The sequence below is a fragment of the Artemia sp. Qi Xiang Cuo genome, chromosome 9, assembly GCF_049724085.1.
Source record: "Artemia sp. Qi Xiang Cuo chromosome 9, ASM4972408v1, whole genome shotgun sequence".
In the NCBI taxonomy this organism is placed as follows: Eukaryota; Metazoa; Arthropoda; class Branchiopoda; order Anostraca; family Artemiidae; genus Artemia; species Artemia sp. Qi Xiang Cuo.
The window spans coordinates 55,428,016-55,447,913 of NC_142802.1; the positions used below are offsets into that span (position 1 = coordinate 55,428,016).

The 19,898-nt window shown below is 36.1% G+C and overlaps 1 protein-coding gene and 1 pseudogene across 1 annotated transcript; one reads left to right on the top strand and one right to left on the bottom strand.

Annotated features, from left to right (window-relative positions):
- The first annotated feature begins 13,381 nt into the window (after positions 1 to 13,381).
- Positions 13,382 to 14,594, top strand: LOC148948831 (uncharacterized; annotated as a pseudogene).
- A 3,153-nt stretch (positions 14,595 to 17,747) lies between these two features.
- Positions 17,748 to 19,769, bottom strand: LOC148948832 (uncharacterized). Its single transcript, XM_089094736.1, has 2 exons — positions 19,376 to 19,769; positions 17,748 to 18,318 (listed from the first exon to the last, which is right to left on the bottom strand). The coding sequence occupies exons 1-2, from the start codon at positions 19,767 to 19,769 to the stop codon at positions 17,822 to 17,824; spliced, it is 891 nt and encodes a 296-aa protein (XP_088950862.1). The 3' UTR covers positions 17,748 to 17,821.
- Between the last annotated feature and the right edge of the window lie 129 nt (positions 19,770 to 19,898).

The window sequence follows — 19,898 nt, forward strand, 5'->3', positions numbered from 1 at the left end:
GAGAGTTAAGGGTTTGTACCCCTCCCCTCTCCGAGAATTATTTGTTCGACTCGTACAAACGTAACAAAAATACATATAACAAACCTTTGATGCATTTTTTAAAGTTTTTATTTGTAACTCCTTCCAAAAAATCCTGGATACGGCCCTGGCCACAAACATATACAAAAGTATATATTTTTCTCATATATTCTGCTCAAGAAGCAAAGTTTAATAAAACTCGTGAACGGCATTGAGACTGATCATACTCGCTGCTATTCATTGCTATGTTCGTTACTATACACCTTAAAAAAAAATAAAGATTTAATTTTATGTCTGAGCATTAAGCGCAGGTTAGTTTCACGTGAATCGTCAAATTCTCCATCAAAATAAATTACAGCAAGGAATTGCAGAACATCTAATCAGTCCATTCGTGTTAAAGCCAAAAAAAAGAAAAAAAAAATCGTTCTAGGGCGACACACGTGGAAAAACTAGTGATTCGTGCGTAAACGTTTTGAAACATTTTTTCTGTTTTTTAGTTTCTTTTGCGTCATTGTTTGTCTAACCTTAAATAAGTTAATATAAAATAAACTCCTTCCAGTCCCTTTAGACTATTAAAAAGGGCACAAGCCACTCCAATTTCCAATTGAATGAGCGCTTTTCGAAGTTTCTACGACAACTTCTTCGATACGAAGTGCCCTGCTCTAAAGGAAAAAATTAATAAATAATACATTGCACCAACATCTTTTTTATATGCCCCAAGGGCATAACTTAAAACCCTTGCCCTGAGGGTTATGGGGGAGTGTTCTCCTTTTTTCTTAGTCCCCGTTTCAGAACAAAATTTGCACTTTACTGAAAAAAATATAAATGAATGTGCATTGTCAGTTTAATATACACATACTTATATATAGTAGTCAAAACTTTAATATTATTTGATCTATTAAATTTATAAAAGTAAAAACATTTATATTTTTTCAGTAAAGTGCAAATTTTGTTCTGGCCTTGGGAAGGCATAAGGGTTTTGCGCCCAACTTATGTTAATTTCTGCTCGTTGTGAGTTTGACTCGGTTAATTATTGTAATTTTTGTTCGTTTTGGGTTTCATTTATTTATCAATGCTGATTTGTGCTAGTTTCACGCTTGGTAGATTATTTGATTTTAGTTTTGCTCATTTTTGTTGAATGGAGTTCTTTACTTTTCTTTGAAAAACTTATTTTGTGGAAAAAGTTTTTTAAATTAATTGATAAAAAGAACAAGGAATAAATTAGAACAAAGAGTAAAATATACACCTATCAGAGGCAACGCTGTAGCGTTGCCTATTATTTTTTTTCCCCAGAGGCACTTCATACGAAAGGGGACATTGTAGAAACTCCAAAGGGGGCTCATTCGATTGGAAATCTAGAGTTCTAGGGCCCTTTTTAATATTCAAAAATTACTGGAGGGCAACTAGCCCCCCCCCACGCCCATCAATCACCCACACACATCCAATCAAAATTTCGAGATCGCCATTTTGTTCAGCGTAGTTGATTTTCAGATAGTAAATATATTTTTGAGGAAGACACTCTTCCACAACCCTCAGGGCAAGGGTTTTAAGTTATGCCCTGGGGGCATATAAGGTTTTTATAGAAGGCGTTGTCGTAAAAACTTCAAAGCAGGCTCATCCGATTGGAAATTCAAAGGATTAGTGACCTTTTAAATGGTCGAAAGTTATTGGAGGACGACTAGCCCCCCCCCCCCCCAAGCCCATCATTCCCCCAATCACATCCAATCAAAATTTTTAGATAGCCATTTTGTTCAGCGTAGTTGATTTCCAGATAGAAAATATATTTTTGAGGAGAACACTCCCCCAAAACCCTTAGGGCAAGGGTTTTAAGTTATGCCCTGGGGGCATATAAGGTTTTTTATAGAGGATGTTGTCGTAGAAACTTCAAAAAAAGCTCATTCGATTGGAAATTCAAAGGGGTAGTGCCCTTTTCAATAATCTAAAGTGATTGGAGGGCAACTAGCCCCCCCCCCCCCAACGCCCTTAATTCCCCCAAACACAGCCAATCAAATTTTGAGATATCCATTTTGTTCAGCAGAGTTTATTTTCAGATAGAAAATATGTTTTTGAGGAGGGCACTCCCACACAACCCTCAAGGCAAGTGTTTTAAGTTATACCCTGGGGGCATATAAGGTTTTTATAGAAGGTGGTGTCGTAGAAACTTCAAAAAAGGCTCATTCGATTGGAAATTCAAAGGGCTGGTGCCCTTTTTAATAGTTGAAAGTGAGTTGAGGGCAACTAACCCCCTTCTCGCGCCCACCTTTTCCCCAAACACATCCAATCAAAATTTTGAGACAGCCATTTTATTAAACGTAGTTTTAAGTTCTAGAAATTAGGTCTTTGAGGATGACAACTCCTCCACAGCCCTCAAGGCAGGGGTCGTAAGTTTTGCCCTAGGGGCATATAAGGTTTTGTATAGACAACATTGTTGTATTAACTGCAGAGAGGGCTCATTTGATTGGAAATTGAAAGTTCTAGTTCACTTTTAAGTGTCAAAAGATATTGGAGAGTAACCAGCTTCCTCCCCCCACTAAACCCTATTGTTCCAAATGCATCTAATAAAAACTTTAAGATAGCTATTTTGTTCAAGATAATTCAAAGACCATATAACAAAAATTCCGGTGTTGACACAACCCACCAGGGTCCGGGGGTATGCGTTGTAAGTTATGCCTTGGGTGCATATATGGGTCTTATGGAAGGGATGCACGTACTAACTTCAGAGTGATCTCATTATAATGTGAATTTAGATTTATAGTTCACTTTTAAGAGCTAAGAGAGATTAGAGGGTACGTAGCCCCCCCTCCACGCGTATCTTTCCTCAAACCCATCCGATAAGAACTTCGAGATAGTTTTTTTTTAAATAGTTCAAAGACCATATAACAAAAACTCAGGGGCCAACACAGCCCCCAGAGCCCGATGGCAGGTGTTGTAATTTATGCCCTTGGGGAATATATGGTTTTTATTGAAGGGATGCTCATAAAAATTCAGAGATGGCTCATTTGATTGTAAATTGAAAGTTCTAGTTAAGGTTTTTAGAGTCAAAAGATATTGGAGGGCAACTAGCCCCCCACGCCCCTTTTTCCCAAATGCATCCAATAAAATTTTTGAGATAGGCATTAAGTTTAAAATTTCTCAAAATTCAGATAACAAAAACTCAGGTGTCGTCAAAACCCCGCAGGGCCCGGGGGCTGGCGGGGTAAGTTATGCCCTGGGGCATATATTGTTCGTATGAATGGGATGTTCGTATAAACTTCAGAGAGGGCTCATTTGATTGGATACCTCACTTTTTAATAGTCAAAAGAGATCCGAGGACAGCTATCCCCCAACCCATCTGCTGAAAATTTGAGATAGACATCTTGTTAAAAATAGTTCAAAGGTCGGGTAAGAAACAATCCGGTGTCAATAGAACCCCCCAGGGCACAGGGGAAGGCCTTCTAAGTTATGCCCTAAGGGTGTGTATGATTCTTATAAAAGGGATGCTCATATAAACTTCATAGAGGCCTCATTTGATTGGAAATTGAAAGTTCTAGTTCACGTTTTAAGAAACAAGAGAGTTAAACTAGCTCCCCCCACGCTCTTTTTTCCCCAAACCCGTCCCCTACAAATTTTGAGATAGCCAGTGTTTTGGAAATTGTTCAGAAATTAGATAACAAAAACAACCCTAGAGCCCGCGGGATAGGCGTTGTAAGTGTTGTCCTGGGGACGTATATGGTTCTTATGAAAGGGATGCTCATATAAACTACAGAGGGGGCTCATTTGATTGGAAATTGAAAGTTCTAGTTAAACTTTTTAAGAGTCAAAAGATATCCGAGGGCAACTAGCCCCCCCCGCACACCCTTTTTTCCCTTAGCCCACCCGATAAAATTTTTATAATAGCCATTTCATTAAAAATAGTTCAAAGGTCAGATAAGAAAAATTTTTGTGTCAACGGAACCCACCAGGGCCCGGAGGCAGGCGTTGTGAGTAATGCTCTAGTGGTATATATACTTCTTATGGAAGGGATGCTCGTATAAACTTCGGAGAGGGCTCATTTCATTGGAAATTGAAAGTTCTTGTTCACTTTTAAAAAGTCAAAAGAGATCAGAGGGCAAGTACTTACTTACTTGTACTTGTTGCGGGATCAGACGCGGACGCCTCACCCGGCATCTAGAAGACTACGTATGATTGACTCCCATTTGTCGCGATCTTGTGCCAGCTAGTAGACACAATATTTCTGGGAGCATTCATTTCTTCATAGGTGTTTCATGGGGATATAATTAACCGACGGGTCGCCTCCCCCGTCGGCTCCTCCTCCTTTCTCAACGCGGGTTTGGCAACTAGCCCCCCCCCTCACCCTCCTCCACATCCTAAATGCATCAGATAAAAATTTTGAGATAGACATTTTGTTAAAAATAGTTCAAAGTTCTAATAACAAAAAATTCCGGTGTCGACACAGCCCCCCAGGGCCCGGGGTTAAACATTGTAAGTTATGCCCCGGGGGCATATATGGTTGTTATGGAAGGGATGCTCGTATAAAATTCCTAGAGTGCTCATTTGATTGGAAATCGAAAGTTGTAATTCACTTTTTAAGAGTCAAAAGTAATTGGAGGGTAGCTAGCCTCCCCCGACACTCCATTTATTTTTTCCCCAGAGGTACTTCATATTGAAGGGGTCGTCGTATAAACTTCAAAAGGGGTTCATTCGATTGGAAATCGAGAGTACTAGTGCCCTTTTTAAGAGTCAAAAGTGATCAGAGGTCAACTGGCCCCCAAGCCCTTTTCCCCAAATACATCGGATAAAAAATTTGAGGTAAGTAGAGATGCTCGTCTGGATTTGCGGAGACATATAGCAATCTCCATGTTAATTGCGGAGACATATAGCAAATACCATGTTATTCTAACAGACATATAGGAAATATCATGTTATTCTACGACGCCCCCGTACCAAACAGGTTTGTCTGGTAGACCCAAATACTTTGCTGATGTCCTCGTACCAAACAGAGTGTTTATAATCTGTTTTTGTTCAAGTTTTTGAGACACAATTAACTGAATTTCTATTTCATGATGTACAAGTTTTTTTTAGGTTAAATCTGTGTCGGGAAAACCGGTGTGTCTTTTTTAGTTTCCAATATATTCAATTATTTTTTGTATATATTCAGGTTTCAAATTATGTTCTTCAACAGTTTTGAATAGTTTATTCAACTTAACACTACTGTCATTTTTTGTGAACATTTACATTGAAAATGGATGATTCTAAGCAATTTCTGGTGAGAAAAATTTTTTCATTATTATGATAAAACGAAATTGGCTCGTCATTAAGTTAAGGAAGAAATCCTTTCCTTACACTGTGTAGTTACCTCTTTTAAAAAGCTTCCTTCATCATCATGAAATATTAAATGATTCCATGTATTTCAATTTTAGTAAATATTCAAAAAAAGAGAGGCATGTTCACTTTGATTTTGGTTCATTGTATATGAAAAATTAAAATAGAATTTGCATATTAGTTTTGGCAGATATGAAAGGTTGCCTCCCTCCTGAATTACACTAAAGTTCGAATTTCGTTCAAATCCCAAAGGTTGGTCTTCCCTTTTTTCCATGATTTTAAATATTTCGTAATTTAGGTATATAACTTTTAAAAGCTTTGCATATAATTGTCGACTTTTTTTGTATTTCGATACTATGGAATTGAAGATCCTATGCCCCCCTGTTAATATTTTGAATAAGTAAGATTTGAGCTAGCGAAGTATAGGGTGAGATATAGGCTAGAAGTCGAACTCTTTCTCTAATTTATAATTTTTTTGTTTAGCCTCTATCCAGGAGCCTTTTTCTTACCTTTTCTGTGATTTTACGTATTTTTTAATGTAGGTATGTAAGTTATAAAAGCTTTGCATATAAAAAAATATATAATTATAAAATTTTTGTGTTTTGATACTATGGAATTGAAGGCTCAATGCCCTCCATTAATATTCTGAATAAGTAAGAATTGAGCTAGCTAATTAAATTTTGTCATTTTTTTTTATTTCAAATTTTGGGGGTTTATTACCATGATATTCGTATGTACGCGAAGCTTTTATAAAAATATATGACTGGGAAGAGGGCAATGAATCAATTCTAACAAAGTTTTTCTTTACTTGGTATCCGTTAAAAACGAAATTTTTGTGTTAAATAAGTAATTCTTGTATCTTTTAAAAGAGCTTTACGGAGTTTGAGAGAGACTTTGTTCCTCGATTCCGTGTGGTTAGAGGGGGGTTATTTGTGCAGACTAACTTTCTATCTGTAAAAAAAAGGGGGGAAATTATTTTGATACTAATTTTTTCTTCTTTTTAAGACAAATTATGAAGAATTTGCTGCCCCTCCAGCTGTAAAGAGAGCTATGGCTACCGCAAATAGCGAAAAATGTACTCCTCCTCCATCAAAGAAAGCGCAAGATGACGAAGCCGCCCGGTTAGTGTCAGTCCAAATGCAGTCCGGTCAAAAACCGAAAACACAGTGGGCCACAAGGATGGAGAACTCCGCTATACAAGCTAGCGACATCGATACTGCATCAATGCAAGTTGCAAGGGCAACAGTAATCAGATTTGCTAGTTCATCGGACCGGCCAGGACTCTCTATGCAACCTAGCAAGAAATTCGACTCAGCCTCATCAGATCAAGATAGAGGGTAAATTCCTCTTTACGCCGTGCCAGGGACTTCTGATTTGCAGCAAGAACTTGTAATTTTATATATTTTTTTTTCCTTTTTTTTCAAAAATAAGAAAAAATTTTATCAGGCGCATAGCTTTTGATGAGTAAAACTTAAAATTTGTTTCTAAACTATTTCATTTTCTTTCATTAGCCAAATTAGTTGTATATATAGGAATGTTTATAACGCTGAAATAGTTTATCACGCATTTCTATAAAAAAAACCTTACCTTGTAACTTCTAACCAAGACGTATTCTAATGCAATAATTCCAATATTCCTTTTTAAAACAAAAACTAACTATTTGAAAACAGACTATTCGCTATTTCACAGTTGACAAATCATTTTTAAGCTGCTGTATATTTTGCAGTATATATCCGGCGCTTATCAAATTATCCCATCGCTACTTAATCCGCTTTGAATTTTAAGTAGGGTTTCATGTGACAGGATGTGTATTTGCGATAAGAAGGTCTTTTTTTTAATAATCACCGATTATGTATTTCACAATGATACGAAGAAACATTATTTTGGGCAAATTCAATTCAAGTCATTATTTTCGTTGAAATATGCATTCGAGAATGAATTTGAGGCTGTTCTATTTGAACAGTGCTGTGAGGTCCGATATCTCAACTCGAAAGGGCATCGATCCCCCTACCTCGAAGGAAGCTCCCGGTTCCCAAGGGTCCTCCCAGGGAGCGGGGGGGGGGTAACTTTTTAGTAAAAAAAAAATCGTTTGATAAAAAAGAAAAGTGTGTTATAATTGTGATAAAACTTTCGTCAAAAAAAAAAACTTAATCCATTCATTTTCTAGTTTCAGGGGGAAGCTGTGAAAACTTCTGCCTTCCCTGGTCCAGGACTTCAAAGTATCATGGGTAATTGCCCCCTCTCGCTGGAGGATGTTAATGAAAGTACATTACGTCAGCTACCTATGCCTTTTTTTTTTGTAGGGGAAGAAGTGGACAGTCTTATGCATATTGTTGGGTCACATTTGTCCTAGTACATTTTTAACTGCAACTTTACTATTATTAAATTGAAACCCGTACAATTAGGCGCAGAACGTGGAAAGAATAATGTGTCCCCGGTATTGTGAAACTTTTTTTACTTATAGTTTGCTATAAGCCCTTTCCAATCATGAAGGGTCTATTGTAGCACTCCCGAGGACAATGAGTGAATTATTTTGACTGACCCCGTGAAAGTTCTCCATAGCTATATCGACAGAATTCGAGCAAAAATTGAGATTCAGATCCAGAATTGGGGTGGTCGGGGGGGAATTAAAGCGTCGGTGAATCAAAAAGTTTACTTACAAAAGGGGACATACGGGGACATTTTTTATTTTCATTTTTCAACAGGCAATCTGGCTTTTTACCAAGGTCTAAACGATTGTCAAGACATTTTTTTCAACTTTTTAACTAAACTAATATGAACTTTGGACGCACCGCGCAAGAGATGGACAGTTATAGCCGTTTTAGGTATGTACTGCAATTATCTTACTCTCTGAAGATTTAAAAAAAAACTTTCTTTTAAGCTATGGACGAGGAACAAGGCTTAAATGTAATCAATATTGAATGGCTCCAAGTGGAGCTCAGGGCTTCACATTTGACACGGGGGTACAATTCTTTAAAAATACATTTTTATTAGCAGCCCATAAGACATTATATAGTGGGTCATCTAAGAAAAATCTTAACAAACTTGCTCGCAACGGTGGAAAAATTTTCTCTAAAGTAAATTTTGATTGTTTACAGGGAAAGTAACCGGTGTCCTTTAAAGAAATAAGCATATTCGAGAAATCTGGGGGGAGGGGGGGGTGGTTTCCAGTACGACACTGAATTTGTAGATGAGGGAAAAAAACTGATAAAAAAGGGGTTTTGTATTGAGTGAGGACCCCAATGATAAATAATGTTATAAGTTTTTTATGGATTATTGATCCACCTACTCTAGATATTAATTCTGATTGCCATTTTTTCCCCGGCACGGCAATCCATTAGCTCCTATCTGAAGGCAAAAAACATGGATACCTTTTCTATTGCCCCATGTGCCTTTCTTCAATTTCAATAGAAATAACATTTACAGATCACACGGAGCCTTTCAAACTTCATGGACATCAGAGACTAGAACTGAACGTAGAAGACAAAGACAATTTATAGCTTTAAAATTCCCAAAATTCCCTTCTTCAATTTGATAAAGTGTCCGTGGATTGTGAAACAGGACTGCTTGAGGTATCGAACCCATCAAGGCCAAATATAGTTAAGGAACAAAAACTAGCTGCGTGTTCCTACGCGCACACACGTTGCGACGCCAACAATAAAATCCAATTGGAGGAGTTTTTTTTACTATGGACGAGGAGGGTAGTATGGAAAAGCTATTGATTTTTCGTTAATAAAAACGGCAAACAAGGCAATTTTACGATTACGTCATACTAATTATCCGATGATAGTGTCGGATAACGAGCGGTTGGCATTTGAAAAGGAGACAGTTTGCTGGGTGTGTCGGAATGCCTGGGTTTTAAAAGGCATAGTCCATGATCCTAATTACCTTATTGACCCCAAATCAACGGGGCCACGTAACTTTCGGGGGTGGGCTCATAAATCATGTAATTTAAAAATTTAACAACAACTTTTTCTACCGGTTTTTAAACATAACTCTAACTATGATCTGAAGTATGTGCTACCTGCATTGGCATATCTTCAAAGAAATGGAACAGTAGATGATGATGCATGGGTGATAGACAGCTTTACGTACAAAATCATACCTAAATTATCGGAAAAGTTACCTGTTTTGCAATGTATGTGGATATTTGTTGAAGCCGGAGTTGAGTACACGAAAAAAATTCGCTTTTTAGATTCCTACAGTTTTCCCTAGATCATTTAGTGACTAAATTCAAGTGCAGAAAAACGATGACGGCAGCAATGCTTTCCCCCTTCTCAAGCAACAATTTCCAAATGATTTATATGAATTGTTAACGGTCAAGGGCACCAATCCTTATGACCATTATTGTTCCATGTAGAGATTCGCCGAAGAATCTATTCCTCCAATTGAATCGTTTTACGACAGTCTACTTGTTCTTAGTTGCACCCCCGATGAATACAGTTTTGCTAAAAAAGTGTGGGCAGAAGGAGGGTGTAAAAATGGGTTTGACTACTGCAAGCTTTATTTGTCGAGTGACGTGTTAACCCTGTTAGACTTTATGTGTAAAAATACGGATAAAATCTATGAGGAATTTAATCTTGATTTGTGTTAACATTGGTCTTCGACTTATCGAGTGCTGGACCTCGTCCCAGAAATGTTGTGTGGATAAATTGGTAGCCATAACGCTCGTGCTCAGCCCCGAGTGAGTGAGAGTTCCATGAGGGGGGGTTTTGTTTTTCATGGAGCTCATAGCAGGATCTCTGAGCCCACGGCGGCGACGACTAGGACAAAACCGGCGGCCGTTTTACTTGATATGAATCCTCTCTACCCGACAGCCCAGTCCCATTATGCGTTACCTTATGGTGACTATAAATTTTTCACTGACCATCCAACACTCCGGTCACCCAACACTGACATGTGGGTTCAATCTGTATCGGTTGGGTGTTTTTTTGACATTAACTGTGACGGAGCATCTGAAATTCACGATTCATTAAGAGATTTTGTTTTCCCGTTCATCACTAGACCTTTAACTAAGGACTCTCGAGTTCTCGCAATAGGCATTTAGTAGAGGTGGACGGATTGCATTGGTCACCTTCAAAACAAAAACTTATTGCTGACCTTCTGCAGAAAAAAACATAGTTGTACATCATGTAGCTTTAAAATGGATGTGCAACAACGGTTTCAACGTCACAAAGGTTCACCGAGCACTTGAGTTTAGTCAAAAACCCTATTTTAAAACATTTGTTGACACTTTTGTCATTAAACGTTCTGCAGCACAGACGAAAGCCGAAAAAGAAATTTATAAACTCATTTTGAATTCGGCTTTCGGCAAAATTTGTTAAAGTGTACGCAATAGGAATATTTGTGACATTTTGACCAATCCAGAACAGTGTGATTGAACTATTGTTGATCCCAGCTACACTTATTTTACAATCATTTGTTCGGACAAGGTACTTTTGAATAGGAAAAAAAAGACGCATTGTCTTGAATAAAAATATTGCTGCAGGCAGTGCTATCTTGGAGATCTCAAAAAAGCTCATGTTGGAATTCTACTACAATTTGGCTAGGGTACAGTGGCCTGAAAAGGGGCAAGTAGAGGTCTGCTACGGTGACACGGATTTTCTACTGTTAAAAGTAAAAACATCAAATCTAATTGACGATTTGGCACACGGTGAAATTATCAGTTCACGGATGGACTACGCCAATTGGTGTAGTGGTCTTTACCCTGAGCTAGTAAAACGTCGAGCGCCAATTCTTCTTTTATTTTTAAAATCATTCCCATGTCACGACGTGTAGTATTATGTTAAGATTGCAGTGTTGTAGGTTTGATTTATGTAGACCCACGACGGAGACATCAAGAAATGTTGAAATTGAACACCCCTGTACGATCTAAATAAAATCTTCGACATGAACATTTATAGGAATTGTATTGTTGAAAATACAATTCCACGAGCCAAATTGTTGGCAATTCGTTCCCACAACTACAGGAACTTTACTGTAAATGTAGAAAAAATAGCCATGAGTACCATTTCCGACAAGGTCTATGTTTGTCAAGACGGTGTGACCACCCTCCCCCTTGGTCACTATTTAACTTCAGACCGGATCGAATGTATTGCCCATAGGGAAAGTCTCGGTTTAAATAAAGTCCTGTAAATTATTTCCTAAAAACCTTTTGGGGGGGGGGAGCCTCGCGGCCCGGGGGGGCGGGGCCGGCCGCCACCAGCGCGGGGGGCGCACCGTCACCAAAGTTATCTTTTTTGGACTTAGAGCAGATTTTTTTTTTGTAAATGTTTCAAGTGCTCTCTCTAATTTAATGTTTTTTTCTCTATAAATAAACAAAAAAAAAGTGTTTTTTTCTCTCTTTGCCCATGTAAATGTTGTATTTTTTTATTATAAATAAATTTTAAAAAGGGTATTTTTTTTTCAATGTATTGTTACTTTTTTATGTGCATATAATAAAAGAAAAAAATATGATTCTTTATTCGTCTTTGTAGTCTTCTTGAAGAACAAAGTAGTAGTAAGGAAATTATTTAGTCATTAAACAATTAGGGTCTACAGTTAGTTGTCCAGGTGAACTGTTGAAAGGAACATGTATCAATTTAAAACACCATTCAGATCGTTTCTGTGTGGGCCCTCAATGCTAGGCAAAACAACACTCTTAACTAAAATAATTAAAAATTGTGATAAAATGTTTGCGGAAAAGCCGAAAAAAATCTACTATTCCTATAGTATTTGGCAGGATTCGTACGATAAAATAAAAGCAATTGCTGCCATGGGATCGATTCAGATACAGTTCATGCAATGACTTGACTATTTACGAATAAACGAACCAAACTCTTGGCTGATCATTGACGATCTGGCTGAATCCGTTGAACAATGGTCTCAGCAAATGTCGCTTTTGTTCACATGTCGCTCACACCACGGTAGGTTATCCATGACTCTAGCCCTGCACACTAACGTTCATAACAGAACATGCAATCAAACACTTGCGTATAATAGCACCTCCGCTATCAACCACTAGGCTGTTCGTGATTCTCGCTCGCTAATAGCCCTCAATAAGCAAATCTATCTAAGAGTCCCTAAATTTCTGCTCCCGGCATACAATCAGCCAAATAATAAACCCTGCGGTTATTTCCTATTGGATCTTAATAAAAATCCCTCCGAGGATCTGCGTCAAGTCAGAGATATTTTTGACAATGAAATTACATTATATCTGCCTGTGACCGCTAAAAGGACTTATAAGTATCTATAATGAAATTGAAGTAACTAAATGAAAATAGGCATTTGTTTTCAGTTCTAATCACATCAAAACCTCCGCTTAGAAAATCAATATTCAAACATGGTCTTGACCATGATTTCATTAATCTAATATCTGAAATTTTTTTGAATTTGGAAGAGGGTAATGATCAACTATAAGACGTAGTTGAGAAGCAGGCAAAGCAATATCGTTCCTGTGTACGTACATGGGCCTCGCAAAAGAAAGTACAGAATTTTAAAAGGAAGCGACTTCTTCAGGCGGGCGGTAGCTTTTTCACTCTTTTACTGCTAATAATTGCTGAACTTGTAAACAGTTTTCTCTAGAGAGAGAATGGCAAAACTCTATAAATTGACCCCAATATAACTCACACTCTCAGCAGTTGAACTCTTTGAGAAGAATCTGATTAAATTCGTTGACAATGAAACTATTGAGGATTATAAAAGACTGATTTTATTTCAAGACACACTTCGTCTAGTTGACAAATACTTTTGATCGAAGTCGACTGCTGCTGCTGATCCAAAACAAGAATCATTTTCTCAAAAATCTGCTGCTGCTGCTTGAACACAATTAAAGAAGGATGAATTGGATTAATTTTTATTGAAATTTGGAAATATATTGCCCATCTAATATCTTGAATAAATAAAGCGACTCCTATCCTATCTCTTGGAAAGTGATCAAATTCAAGTTGAGAGCAATGGGGAAGGGATTATAATTCAGGGCAAGAGCTATAATCTACTTGATTTGATCTATGACATGGTTACAAATCGTAAAGGACTATTATCATTTGACACTCATCTATACAACTTTGTAAATACATTAAACTTCCCCAAAAGTCTTATTGGCAATAGACAAATTCTATAAAAAATAAATGAACATGCATCATCATCATCAACATTAAAATATGAACTTGAAGAAGAAGATTTTAAATCAATTTTGGAAAATACTAGCACACCACTGATGGTTAGACAAAAGCGAAGACGTATCAAGTCAGCGTCACCACCAGCCAGTATACAAAAGGGTAGCGGACATTACACAACGTGTTTACGTTCAAAATGGCTGAAGTTCTGAAAGGTGTTTATGAAAATATTGGCGAGGTAGGGAGTTTAAGTTCCCCCACAACTCTTTCCAAAGTCACAGCTCTTTACTTCTCTTTGAACAATGTCTTCTTCAGAAAATTTTTCAAAAATAATACATGAAAAACCTTTAAACCTTGAATTGAATTTTTTTGGCAAAATAGTTTTGAATAATAGATGTTGCCATACTAAAAATTGAAATGTGTATTTCAAGCTTAGTAGTGGGCATAACTCTAATAAAACAAAATCTATTGCTGGTCAGTTTCTTGTAGTTTTTAAAGCTTAGCTACCTTTTTATTCCAGATGATGAATGTTACTGATGATTTCAAAGACTTAGTTAGAGAATATAGAAAGAAGAGCCATGTTGATGAGTCTACAGTCCTGAACAAGAAACAGCGGTCAGTTCCAGAATTGAGAAAAAGTGCACTAAGGATCTTGAATACAATCCGTGACCTTGAAAATATTTTAGAACATGAGTTGAAAAAAATACGAGATCTAAAGAAGGATATGAATATTACTCTGAATTTGAAGAAATATTAAGCAATTGTAGTAGTTATATCGAAAATTTAAAAAAGTTTCATATGCAGAATTCTTTTATCTTTCAGAACCTGATTAATTTCTTAAATGCAAAAACTAAAAATTTGAAGAAGTCTTACACTCAGCACCAGTCAAGAGTAATCAGACTGAGATTTGAGCTCACTAAGCTCTCAAAGCTTCCTTATGGAAATAACAGACAAATTATTATGAGCAACCCGGCAAACAAAGCTGAAGATCAAGGTGAAGCAACTTTAAGAAACAGAAAGCAGAATTTGGATAATATCAAGCCTGTTAATATAGTAGATCGTACTTACGAGGTGGAAACTAGTATTAGTGCAGTAGAGAGGCGGGTGTTTCAGCAAGAAAATCAGCTGTTTCAGCTAAGTTTGCTAAAGACCAGCTTTTTTCCTTCTAAAACACAGTAAATCATAAAAAATTTTCAATGTTCTTTTATTATCTTCTCAATTAGACTAAAAATGAAGATATTTACGAAGCTTTTCTACTATACATGGCTAAGTTTGCTAAAGACCAGCTATTTTCTTGCGAAAACACAAAAAATAAGAAAAAAAAATGTTCATTATTCCTTTAGAACCTACGCAACTAAGCTAAAAAATGAAGATATTTATGCACAGTTTCAACTAGCTATGACTAGGTTTGTTAAAGACGAGATATTTTCTTGCGAAAACACAAAAAATCAGTAAAAATGTTCAATGTTCCTTTAGTACCTACGCAATTAGACTAAAAATGAAGATATTTATGCAGAGTTTCAACTAGCTATGGCTAACTTTGCTAAAGACATGAACCATTTCCATAAAAATAGCTCTTAACAGAACTTTTTAAGCGTGAACTCCTGTTTTTGAGAAGAAATTATAGAAAATATCGTCAATACATGATTCTATGATTATAATGTATATTTTCAGTCAGAAAAGCGTGGATTTAGTTCAAAAATGAACCATTTCCATAAAAATAGCTCTTAATAGAACTTTTTATGCGTGAACTCCTATTTTTCAGACGAAATTATAGAAAATATCGTCAAAACACACTTCTCTGTTTCAATTGTGTACATTTTCACATTTTCTGATTTAAATGTGTATCTTCAGTCAGAAAAGCATAGTTTCAATTCAAAAATGAACCATTTCCCTAAAAATAGCTCTTAATAGAATCGCATTTAACTAATCCCCATGTAACTGAATCTACATATAACTGAGTACCTATGCAACTGAACCCTCCCCCCATGTAACTGAGCTCATGTATAACCAAAGCCCCGGACAAGAGAACTCCCAGGCTACTGAACCCTCGTGCTACTGAACCTTCATGCAACTCGATCCCCATTTAACTAAACCTCCATGTAACTGTACTCCCTTTAACTGAACCCATCGTGCAACTCAACCCTTTTTTGCGGCAACCATTTTGATCAGGATAGTAGAACGGTCCAGCAACAATGTCTTTAAGTATGTTAAAGACACTGTACCACAATTATGCAGTTAAAGACACATACCCACAATTATACAATTTGCCCATTAGACTTTTAAACTAAATGGTGCTTTAAAATAAATCAAAAGGCACTGGGTGTATGGTTGCCAATAAGACACCTCAGAAATATATTGAGAACGACTTGGGGTATTAAGTTGAAACTTTTGGGGCTACTACTATTCCTATTTCTGCTCTTACAATTTAAATAAAAAAATATTTTAATTGTATCCAGGTTGTCAAAGAGCATAGATAGAATCTTTTGGGAGTGATATTAAGTTTTATTTTTTTCAGGTCAACTTCAGAAGCTATACAATTAAATAAAAAATACTGTTTGTGTCAGGATTAACAATTGTTGAAAAGGTTTCTGCAACATACAAATAGCAATCCATACTTAGGATTCTTATAGAAAAAAACTGAAAAGATGTAAAATATTATTTTTCCATGAAAAAGACTATGCCAATAAAAAACGAACAGAAATTAATTTAAAAAACTTTTCCCAAAACACTGGTTTTTCAAAGAAAAGTAAAGAGCTCCATTAAAACAAGAATGAGCAAAAATAAAGTAAAATAATTTTCCAAACATAAACAACCTAAAATCACTATCAATAAATCAATGAAACTCAAAACGAAGAGATATTACAATAAATAGCCAAGTTGAACTCAAAACGAGCAAAAATTAACAGGAGTAGGGCTGATAACCCCCATGCCTTCTCAAGACCAGAACACAATTTGCGCTTTACTGAAAACAAAATACGTTTGAAATGTTTCCACTTTTCTTACTTTCCTAAATAAAAATTATCGAAAACTGTTAAGGAATAAATATCAGTATATGTCAATTAAACTGACAATCCACGGTCATTTTTTGTTAATTCTTTTATTGTTGTCTCTGAGGATGACTTGATCCCCTCCCCCACAGCCCCTGATTAAAACGATGTAAGTTTTAAAACTTGCCCATAGTTTATATATTTTTTTTGTTAATGGGAAATAAACGGAAATTTTTCAGGGGGGGGGGGGGATTTTACATGGGGAGAATTTTTCATGCAGAGGAATAATTATTTTTCTGTTGCCATCGCCTGAAGGCTTTTTTTTATAGTAATAAACGTCATATCTTTTTGTTTATATAAAAAAAAGTGTGTGCGTCTTTCTGCTTCTGTACTGAAAACCCAGCAAAACAATTCAAGTTAGAAGCGCGAAATATCTGCAAAATAGCCCATTAGGGTTATTTTGAAATAATCCTAATGGGTTACTTATCATATTACAGAAAACTACAAAAGTAGCTGTAGATTATGAAACCAATAAAATATTAACTCGAAAAAAAGCAAACACATGAATTGGAATGAGGTGATGCAAAGATCAAAGACCCCGGCTGAGACTGTAACAAGCAGAAGAAGGCAACAAAAAGCCCGCAAAGCCGTCTTTTATTTTATATGTATTATAGACAAAGAGCCAGTCTCTTTTTATAGCAAAAACCTACTTCAGTCATTTGTTATATTCCTCCACTTTTTGCAGCAAGATTTTAGCCCTTACATGACTTCATTCAAAGTTTTGTTTTTGGAAATTTCTTTCTAGTTAAGTTTTAGTTGATTTTTATAGTTATAACCATTTTGATAATTCTAAGATTATACAGCAAAAAAATCACGTTTCTAGCTTAAATAGTTTGACAGCTTTAACACGCATGTAAACACCGACAGAAACACACACACTTGATTTTCTCCCTCCAATTGGTCTTTGCAGACGAGAATGGGAGCATTCTGCCCTTGTGTGCTCGTGTGACGTCATTCGAAGTTGGCTTGTCTAGTAAATTTTTTGCCAACTGTTATAGCTTATAGCCATTCTTGTCGTTTCAAAATGATTTGGCAAACATTTCAAGTGCTGTATCTAAGTTGACTAGTTTAGCTACTATTCAGCACAAATAAACACAGGCAATATTTTCTTCCTCTGCACTCTACGGCCGGCATGACATTATCCAAAGTCCAGTTTTCTCGAACTTTCTGTACAAGCAAGGGTTTTCTCAATTTTTATAGTTTATGGGAAGCAGTAGCCTAAAAAGTCGGTACCGGTATTTCAGAAATACCCATTGGAGAGAATTTTCTGATGATTCCCCTCTGAGATATTAGGTGTTCAAACTATATTTCCAGAAAAATTTAGCAGTTTTTAAAACCAACACAAAACAAAGACATTCAAGGGTTATACCAATCTATGAAAAGAACACTAAGGCTAAGAACAATAAGTCCTACTAGGATAACCATTCTAGAGCCCGCATTATTTTGCATAGCTTTCCGCACTTGTTCGTTTCCTTCTTTGACATTATCAGTTGAGATAACAGCTAAGTCTGCAATTCTTTGAGCATCAGACTCTTGTGCAAGAACGTTATTAGTAAGTTCATCTTGAAGATGAGCTATTTCAAAAATTTGAGTTTCAACTCCACGAAGATCTTCCTGCTGTGTTATAAATTCGTTTTGCATCTGCTGATTTTCTTGCTGAAACACCTGCCTCTCTACTGCACTAATACTAGTTTCCACCTCGTAAGTACGATCTACTATATTAACAGGCTTGATATTATCCAAATTCTGCTTTCTGTTTCTTAAAGTTGCTTCACCTTGATATTCAGCTTTGTTTGCCGGGTTGCTCATAATAATTTGTCTGTTATTTCCATAAGGAAGCTTTGAGAGCTTAGAAAAAATTCAATTCAAGGTTTAAAGGTTTTTCATGTATTATTTTTGAAAAATTTTCTGAAGAAGACATTGTTCAAAGAGAAGTAAAGAGCTGTGACTTTGGAAAGAGTTGTGGGGGAACTTAAACTCATTACCTAGCCAATATTTTCATAAGCACCTTTCAGAACTTTAGCAATTTTGAACTTAAACACGTTGTGTAATGTCCGCTACCCTTTTGTATACTGGCTGGTGGTGAACCTGATTTATACGTCTTCGCTTTTGTCTAGCCATCAGTGGTGTGCTAGTATTTTCCAAAATTGATTTAAAATCTTCTTCTTCAAGTTCATATTTTAATGTTGATGATGATGATGCATGTTCATTTAATTTTTATAGAATTTGTCTATTGCCAATAAGACTTTTGGGGAAGTTTAATGTATTTAGAAAGTTGTATAGATGAGTGTCAAATGACAATATTCCTTTACGATTTGTAAACATGTCATACATTAAATCGAGTAGATTATAGCTCTTGCCCTGAATTACAATCCCTTCACCATTGATTTTAACTTGAATATGACCACTTTCCAAGAGATAGGCTAAGAGTCGTGTAATTTTTTAACGATATTATTTGGGTCATATATTTATAATTGTAAAAAAAAATTTATCCAATTAATCCCTCTTTAATTTTACTACAGCAGTAGCACTACATTTTTGAGAAAATGATTCTTTTTTTGGATCAGCAGCAGCAGCAGTCGATTTCGATCAAAAGTATTAGTCAACTCGACGAAGTTTATCTTGAAGTAAAATCAGTTTTTTATCATCATCAATATTTTCATTGTCGACAAATTTAATCAGATTCTTCTCAAAGTGCTCGACGGGTGAGCTTGCGAGTTCTATATGGGTCCATTCATAGGGTTTTGACATTCTCTAGAGAAAACTGTTTACAAGTCCTGCAATTATTGGCAGTAAAAGTGTGAAAAAGCTACCGCCCGCCTGAAGAAGTCGTTTCCTTTTAAAATTCTTTCCTTTCTTTTTAGAGGCCAATGTACGTACAATGGAGCTCACTAAGCTTTGAGAGCTTAGTGAGCTCAAATCTCAGTCTGATTACTCTTGACTGGTGCTCAGTGTAAGACTTCTTCAAATTTTTAGTCTTTGCATTTAAGAAATTAATCAGGTTCTGAAAGATAAAAGAATTCTGCATATGAAACTTTTTTAAATTTTCGATATAACTACTACAATTGCTTAATATTTCTTCAAATTCAGAGTAATATTCATATCCTTCTTTAGATCTCGTATTTTTTTTCAACTCATGTTCTAAAATATTTTCAAGGTCACGGATTGTATTCAAGATCCTTAGTGCACTTTTTCTCAATTCTGGAACTGACCGCTGTTTCTTGTTCAGGACTGTAGACTCATCAACATGGCTCTTCTTTCTATATTCTCTAACTAAGTCTTTGAAATCATCAGTAACATTCATTATCTGGAATAAAAAGGTAGCTAAGCTTTAAAAACTACAAGAAACTGACCAGCAATACATTTTGTTTTATTAGAGTTATGCCCACTACTAAGCTTGAAATCTAATGGGGGGGTTTTCCTTTGAAAAAGT

Coding starts and splice junctions, on each gene's coding strand:
- LOC148948832 (XM_089094736.1), bottom strand. CDS start 19,769: ATGAATGTTACTGATGATTTCAAAGACTTAGTTAGAGAATATAGAAAG. Junction 18,319..19,375: donor CAGACTGAGATTTGAGCTCA/CTAAGCTCTCAA, acceptor ATTGAATTTTTT/CTAAGCTCTCAAAGCTTCCT.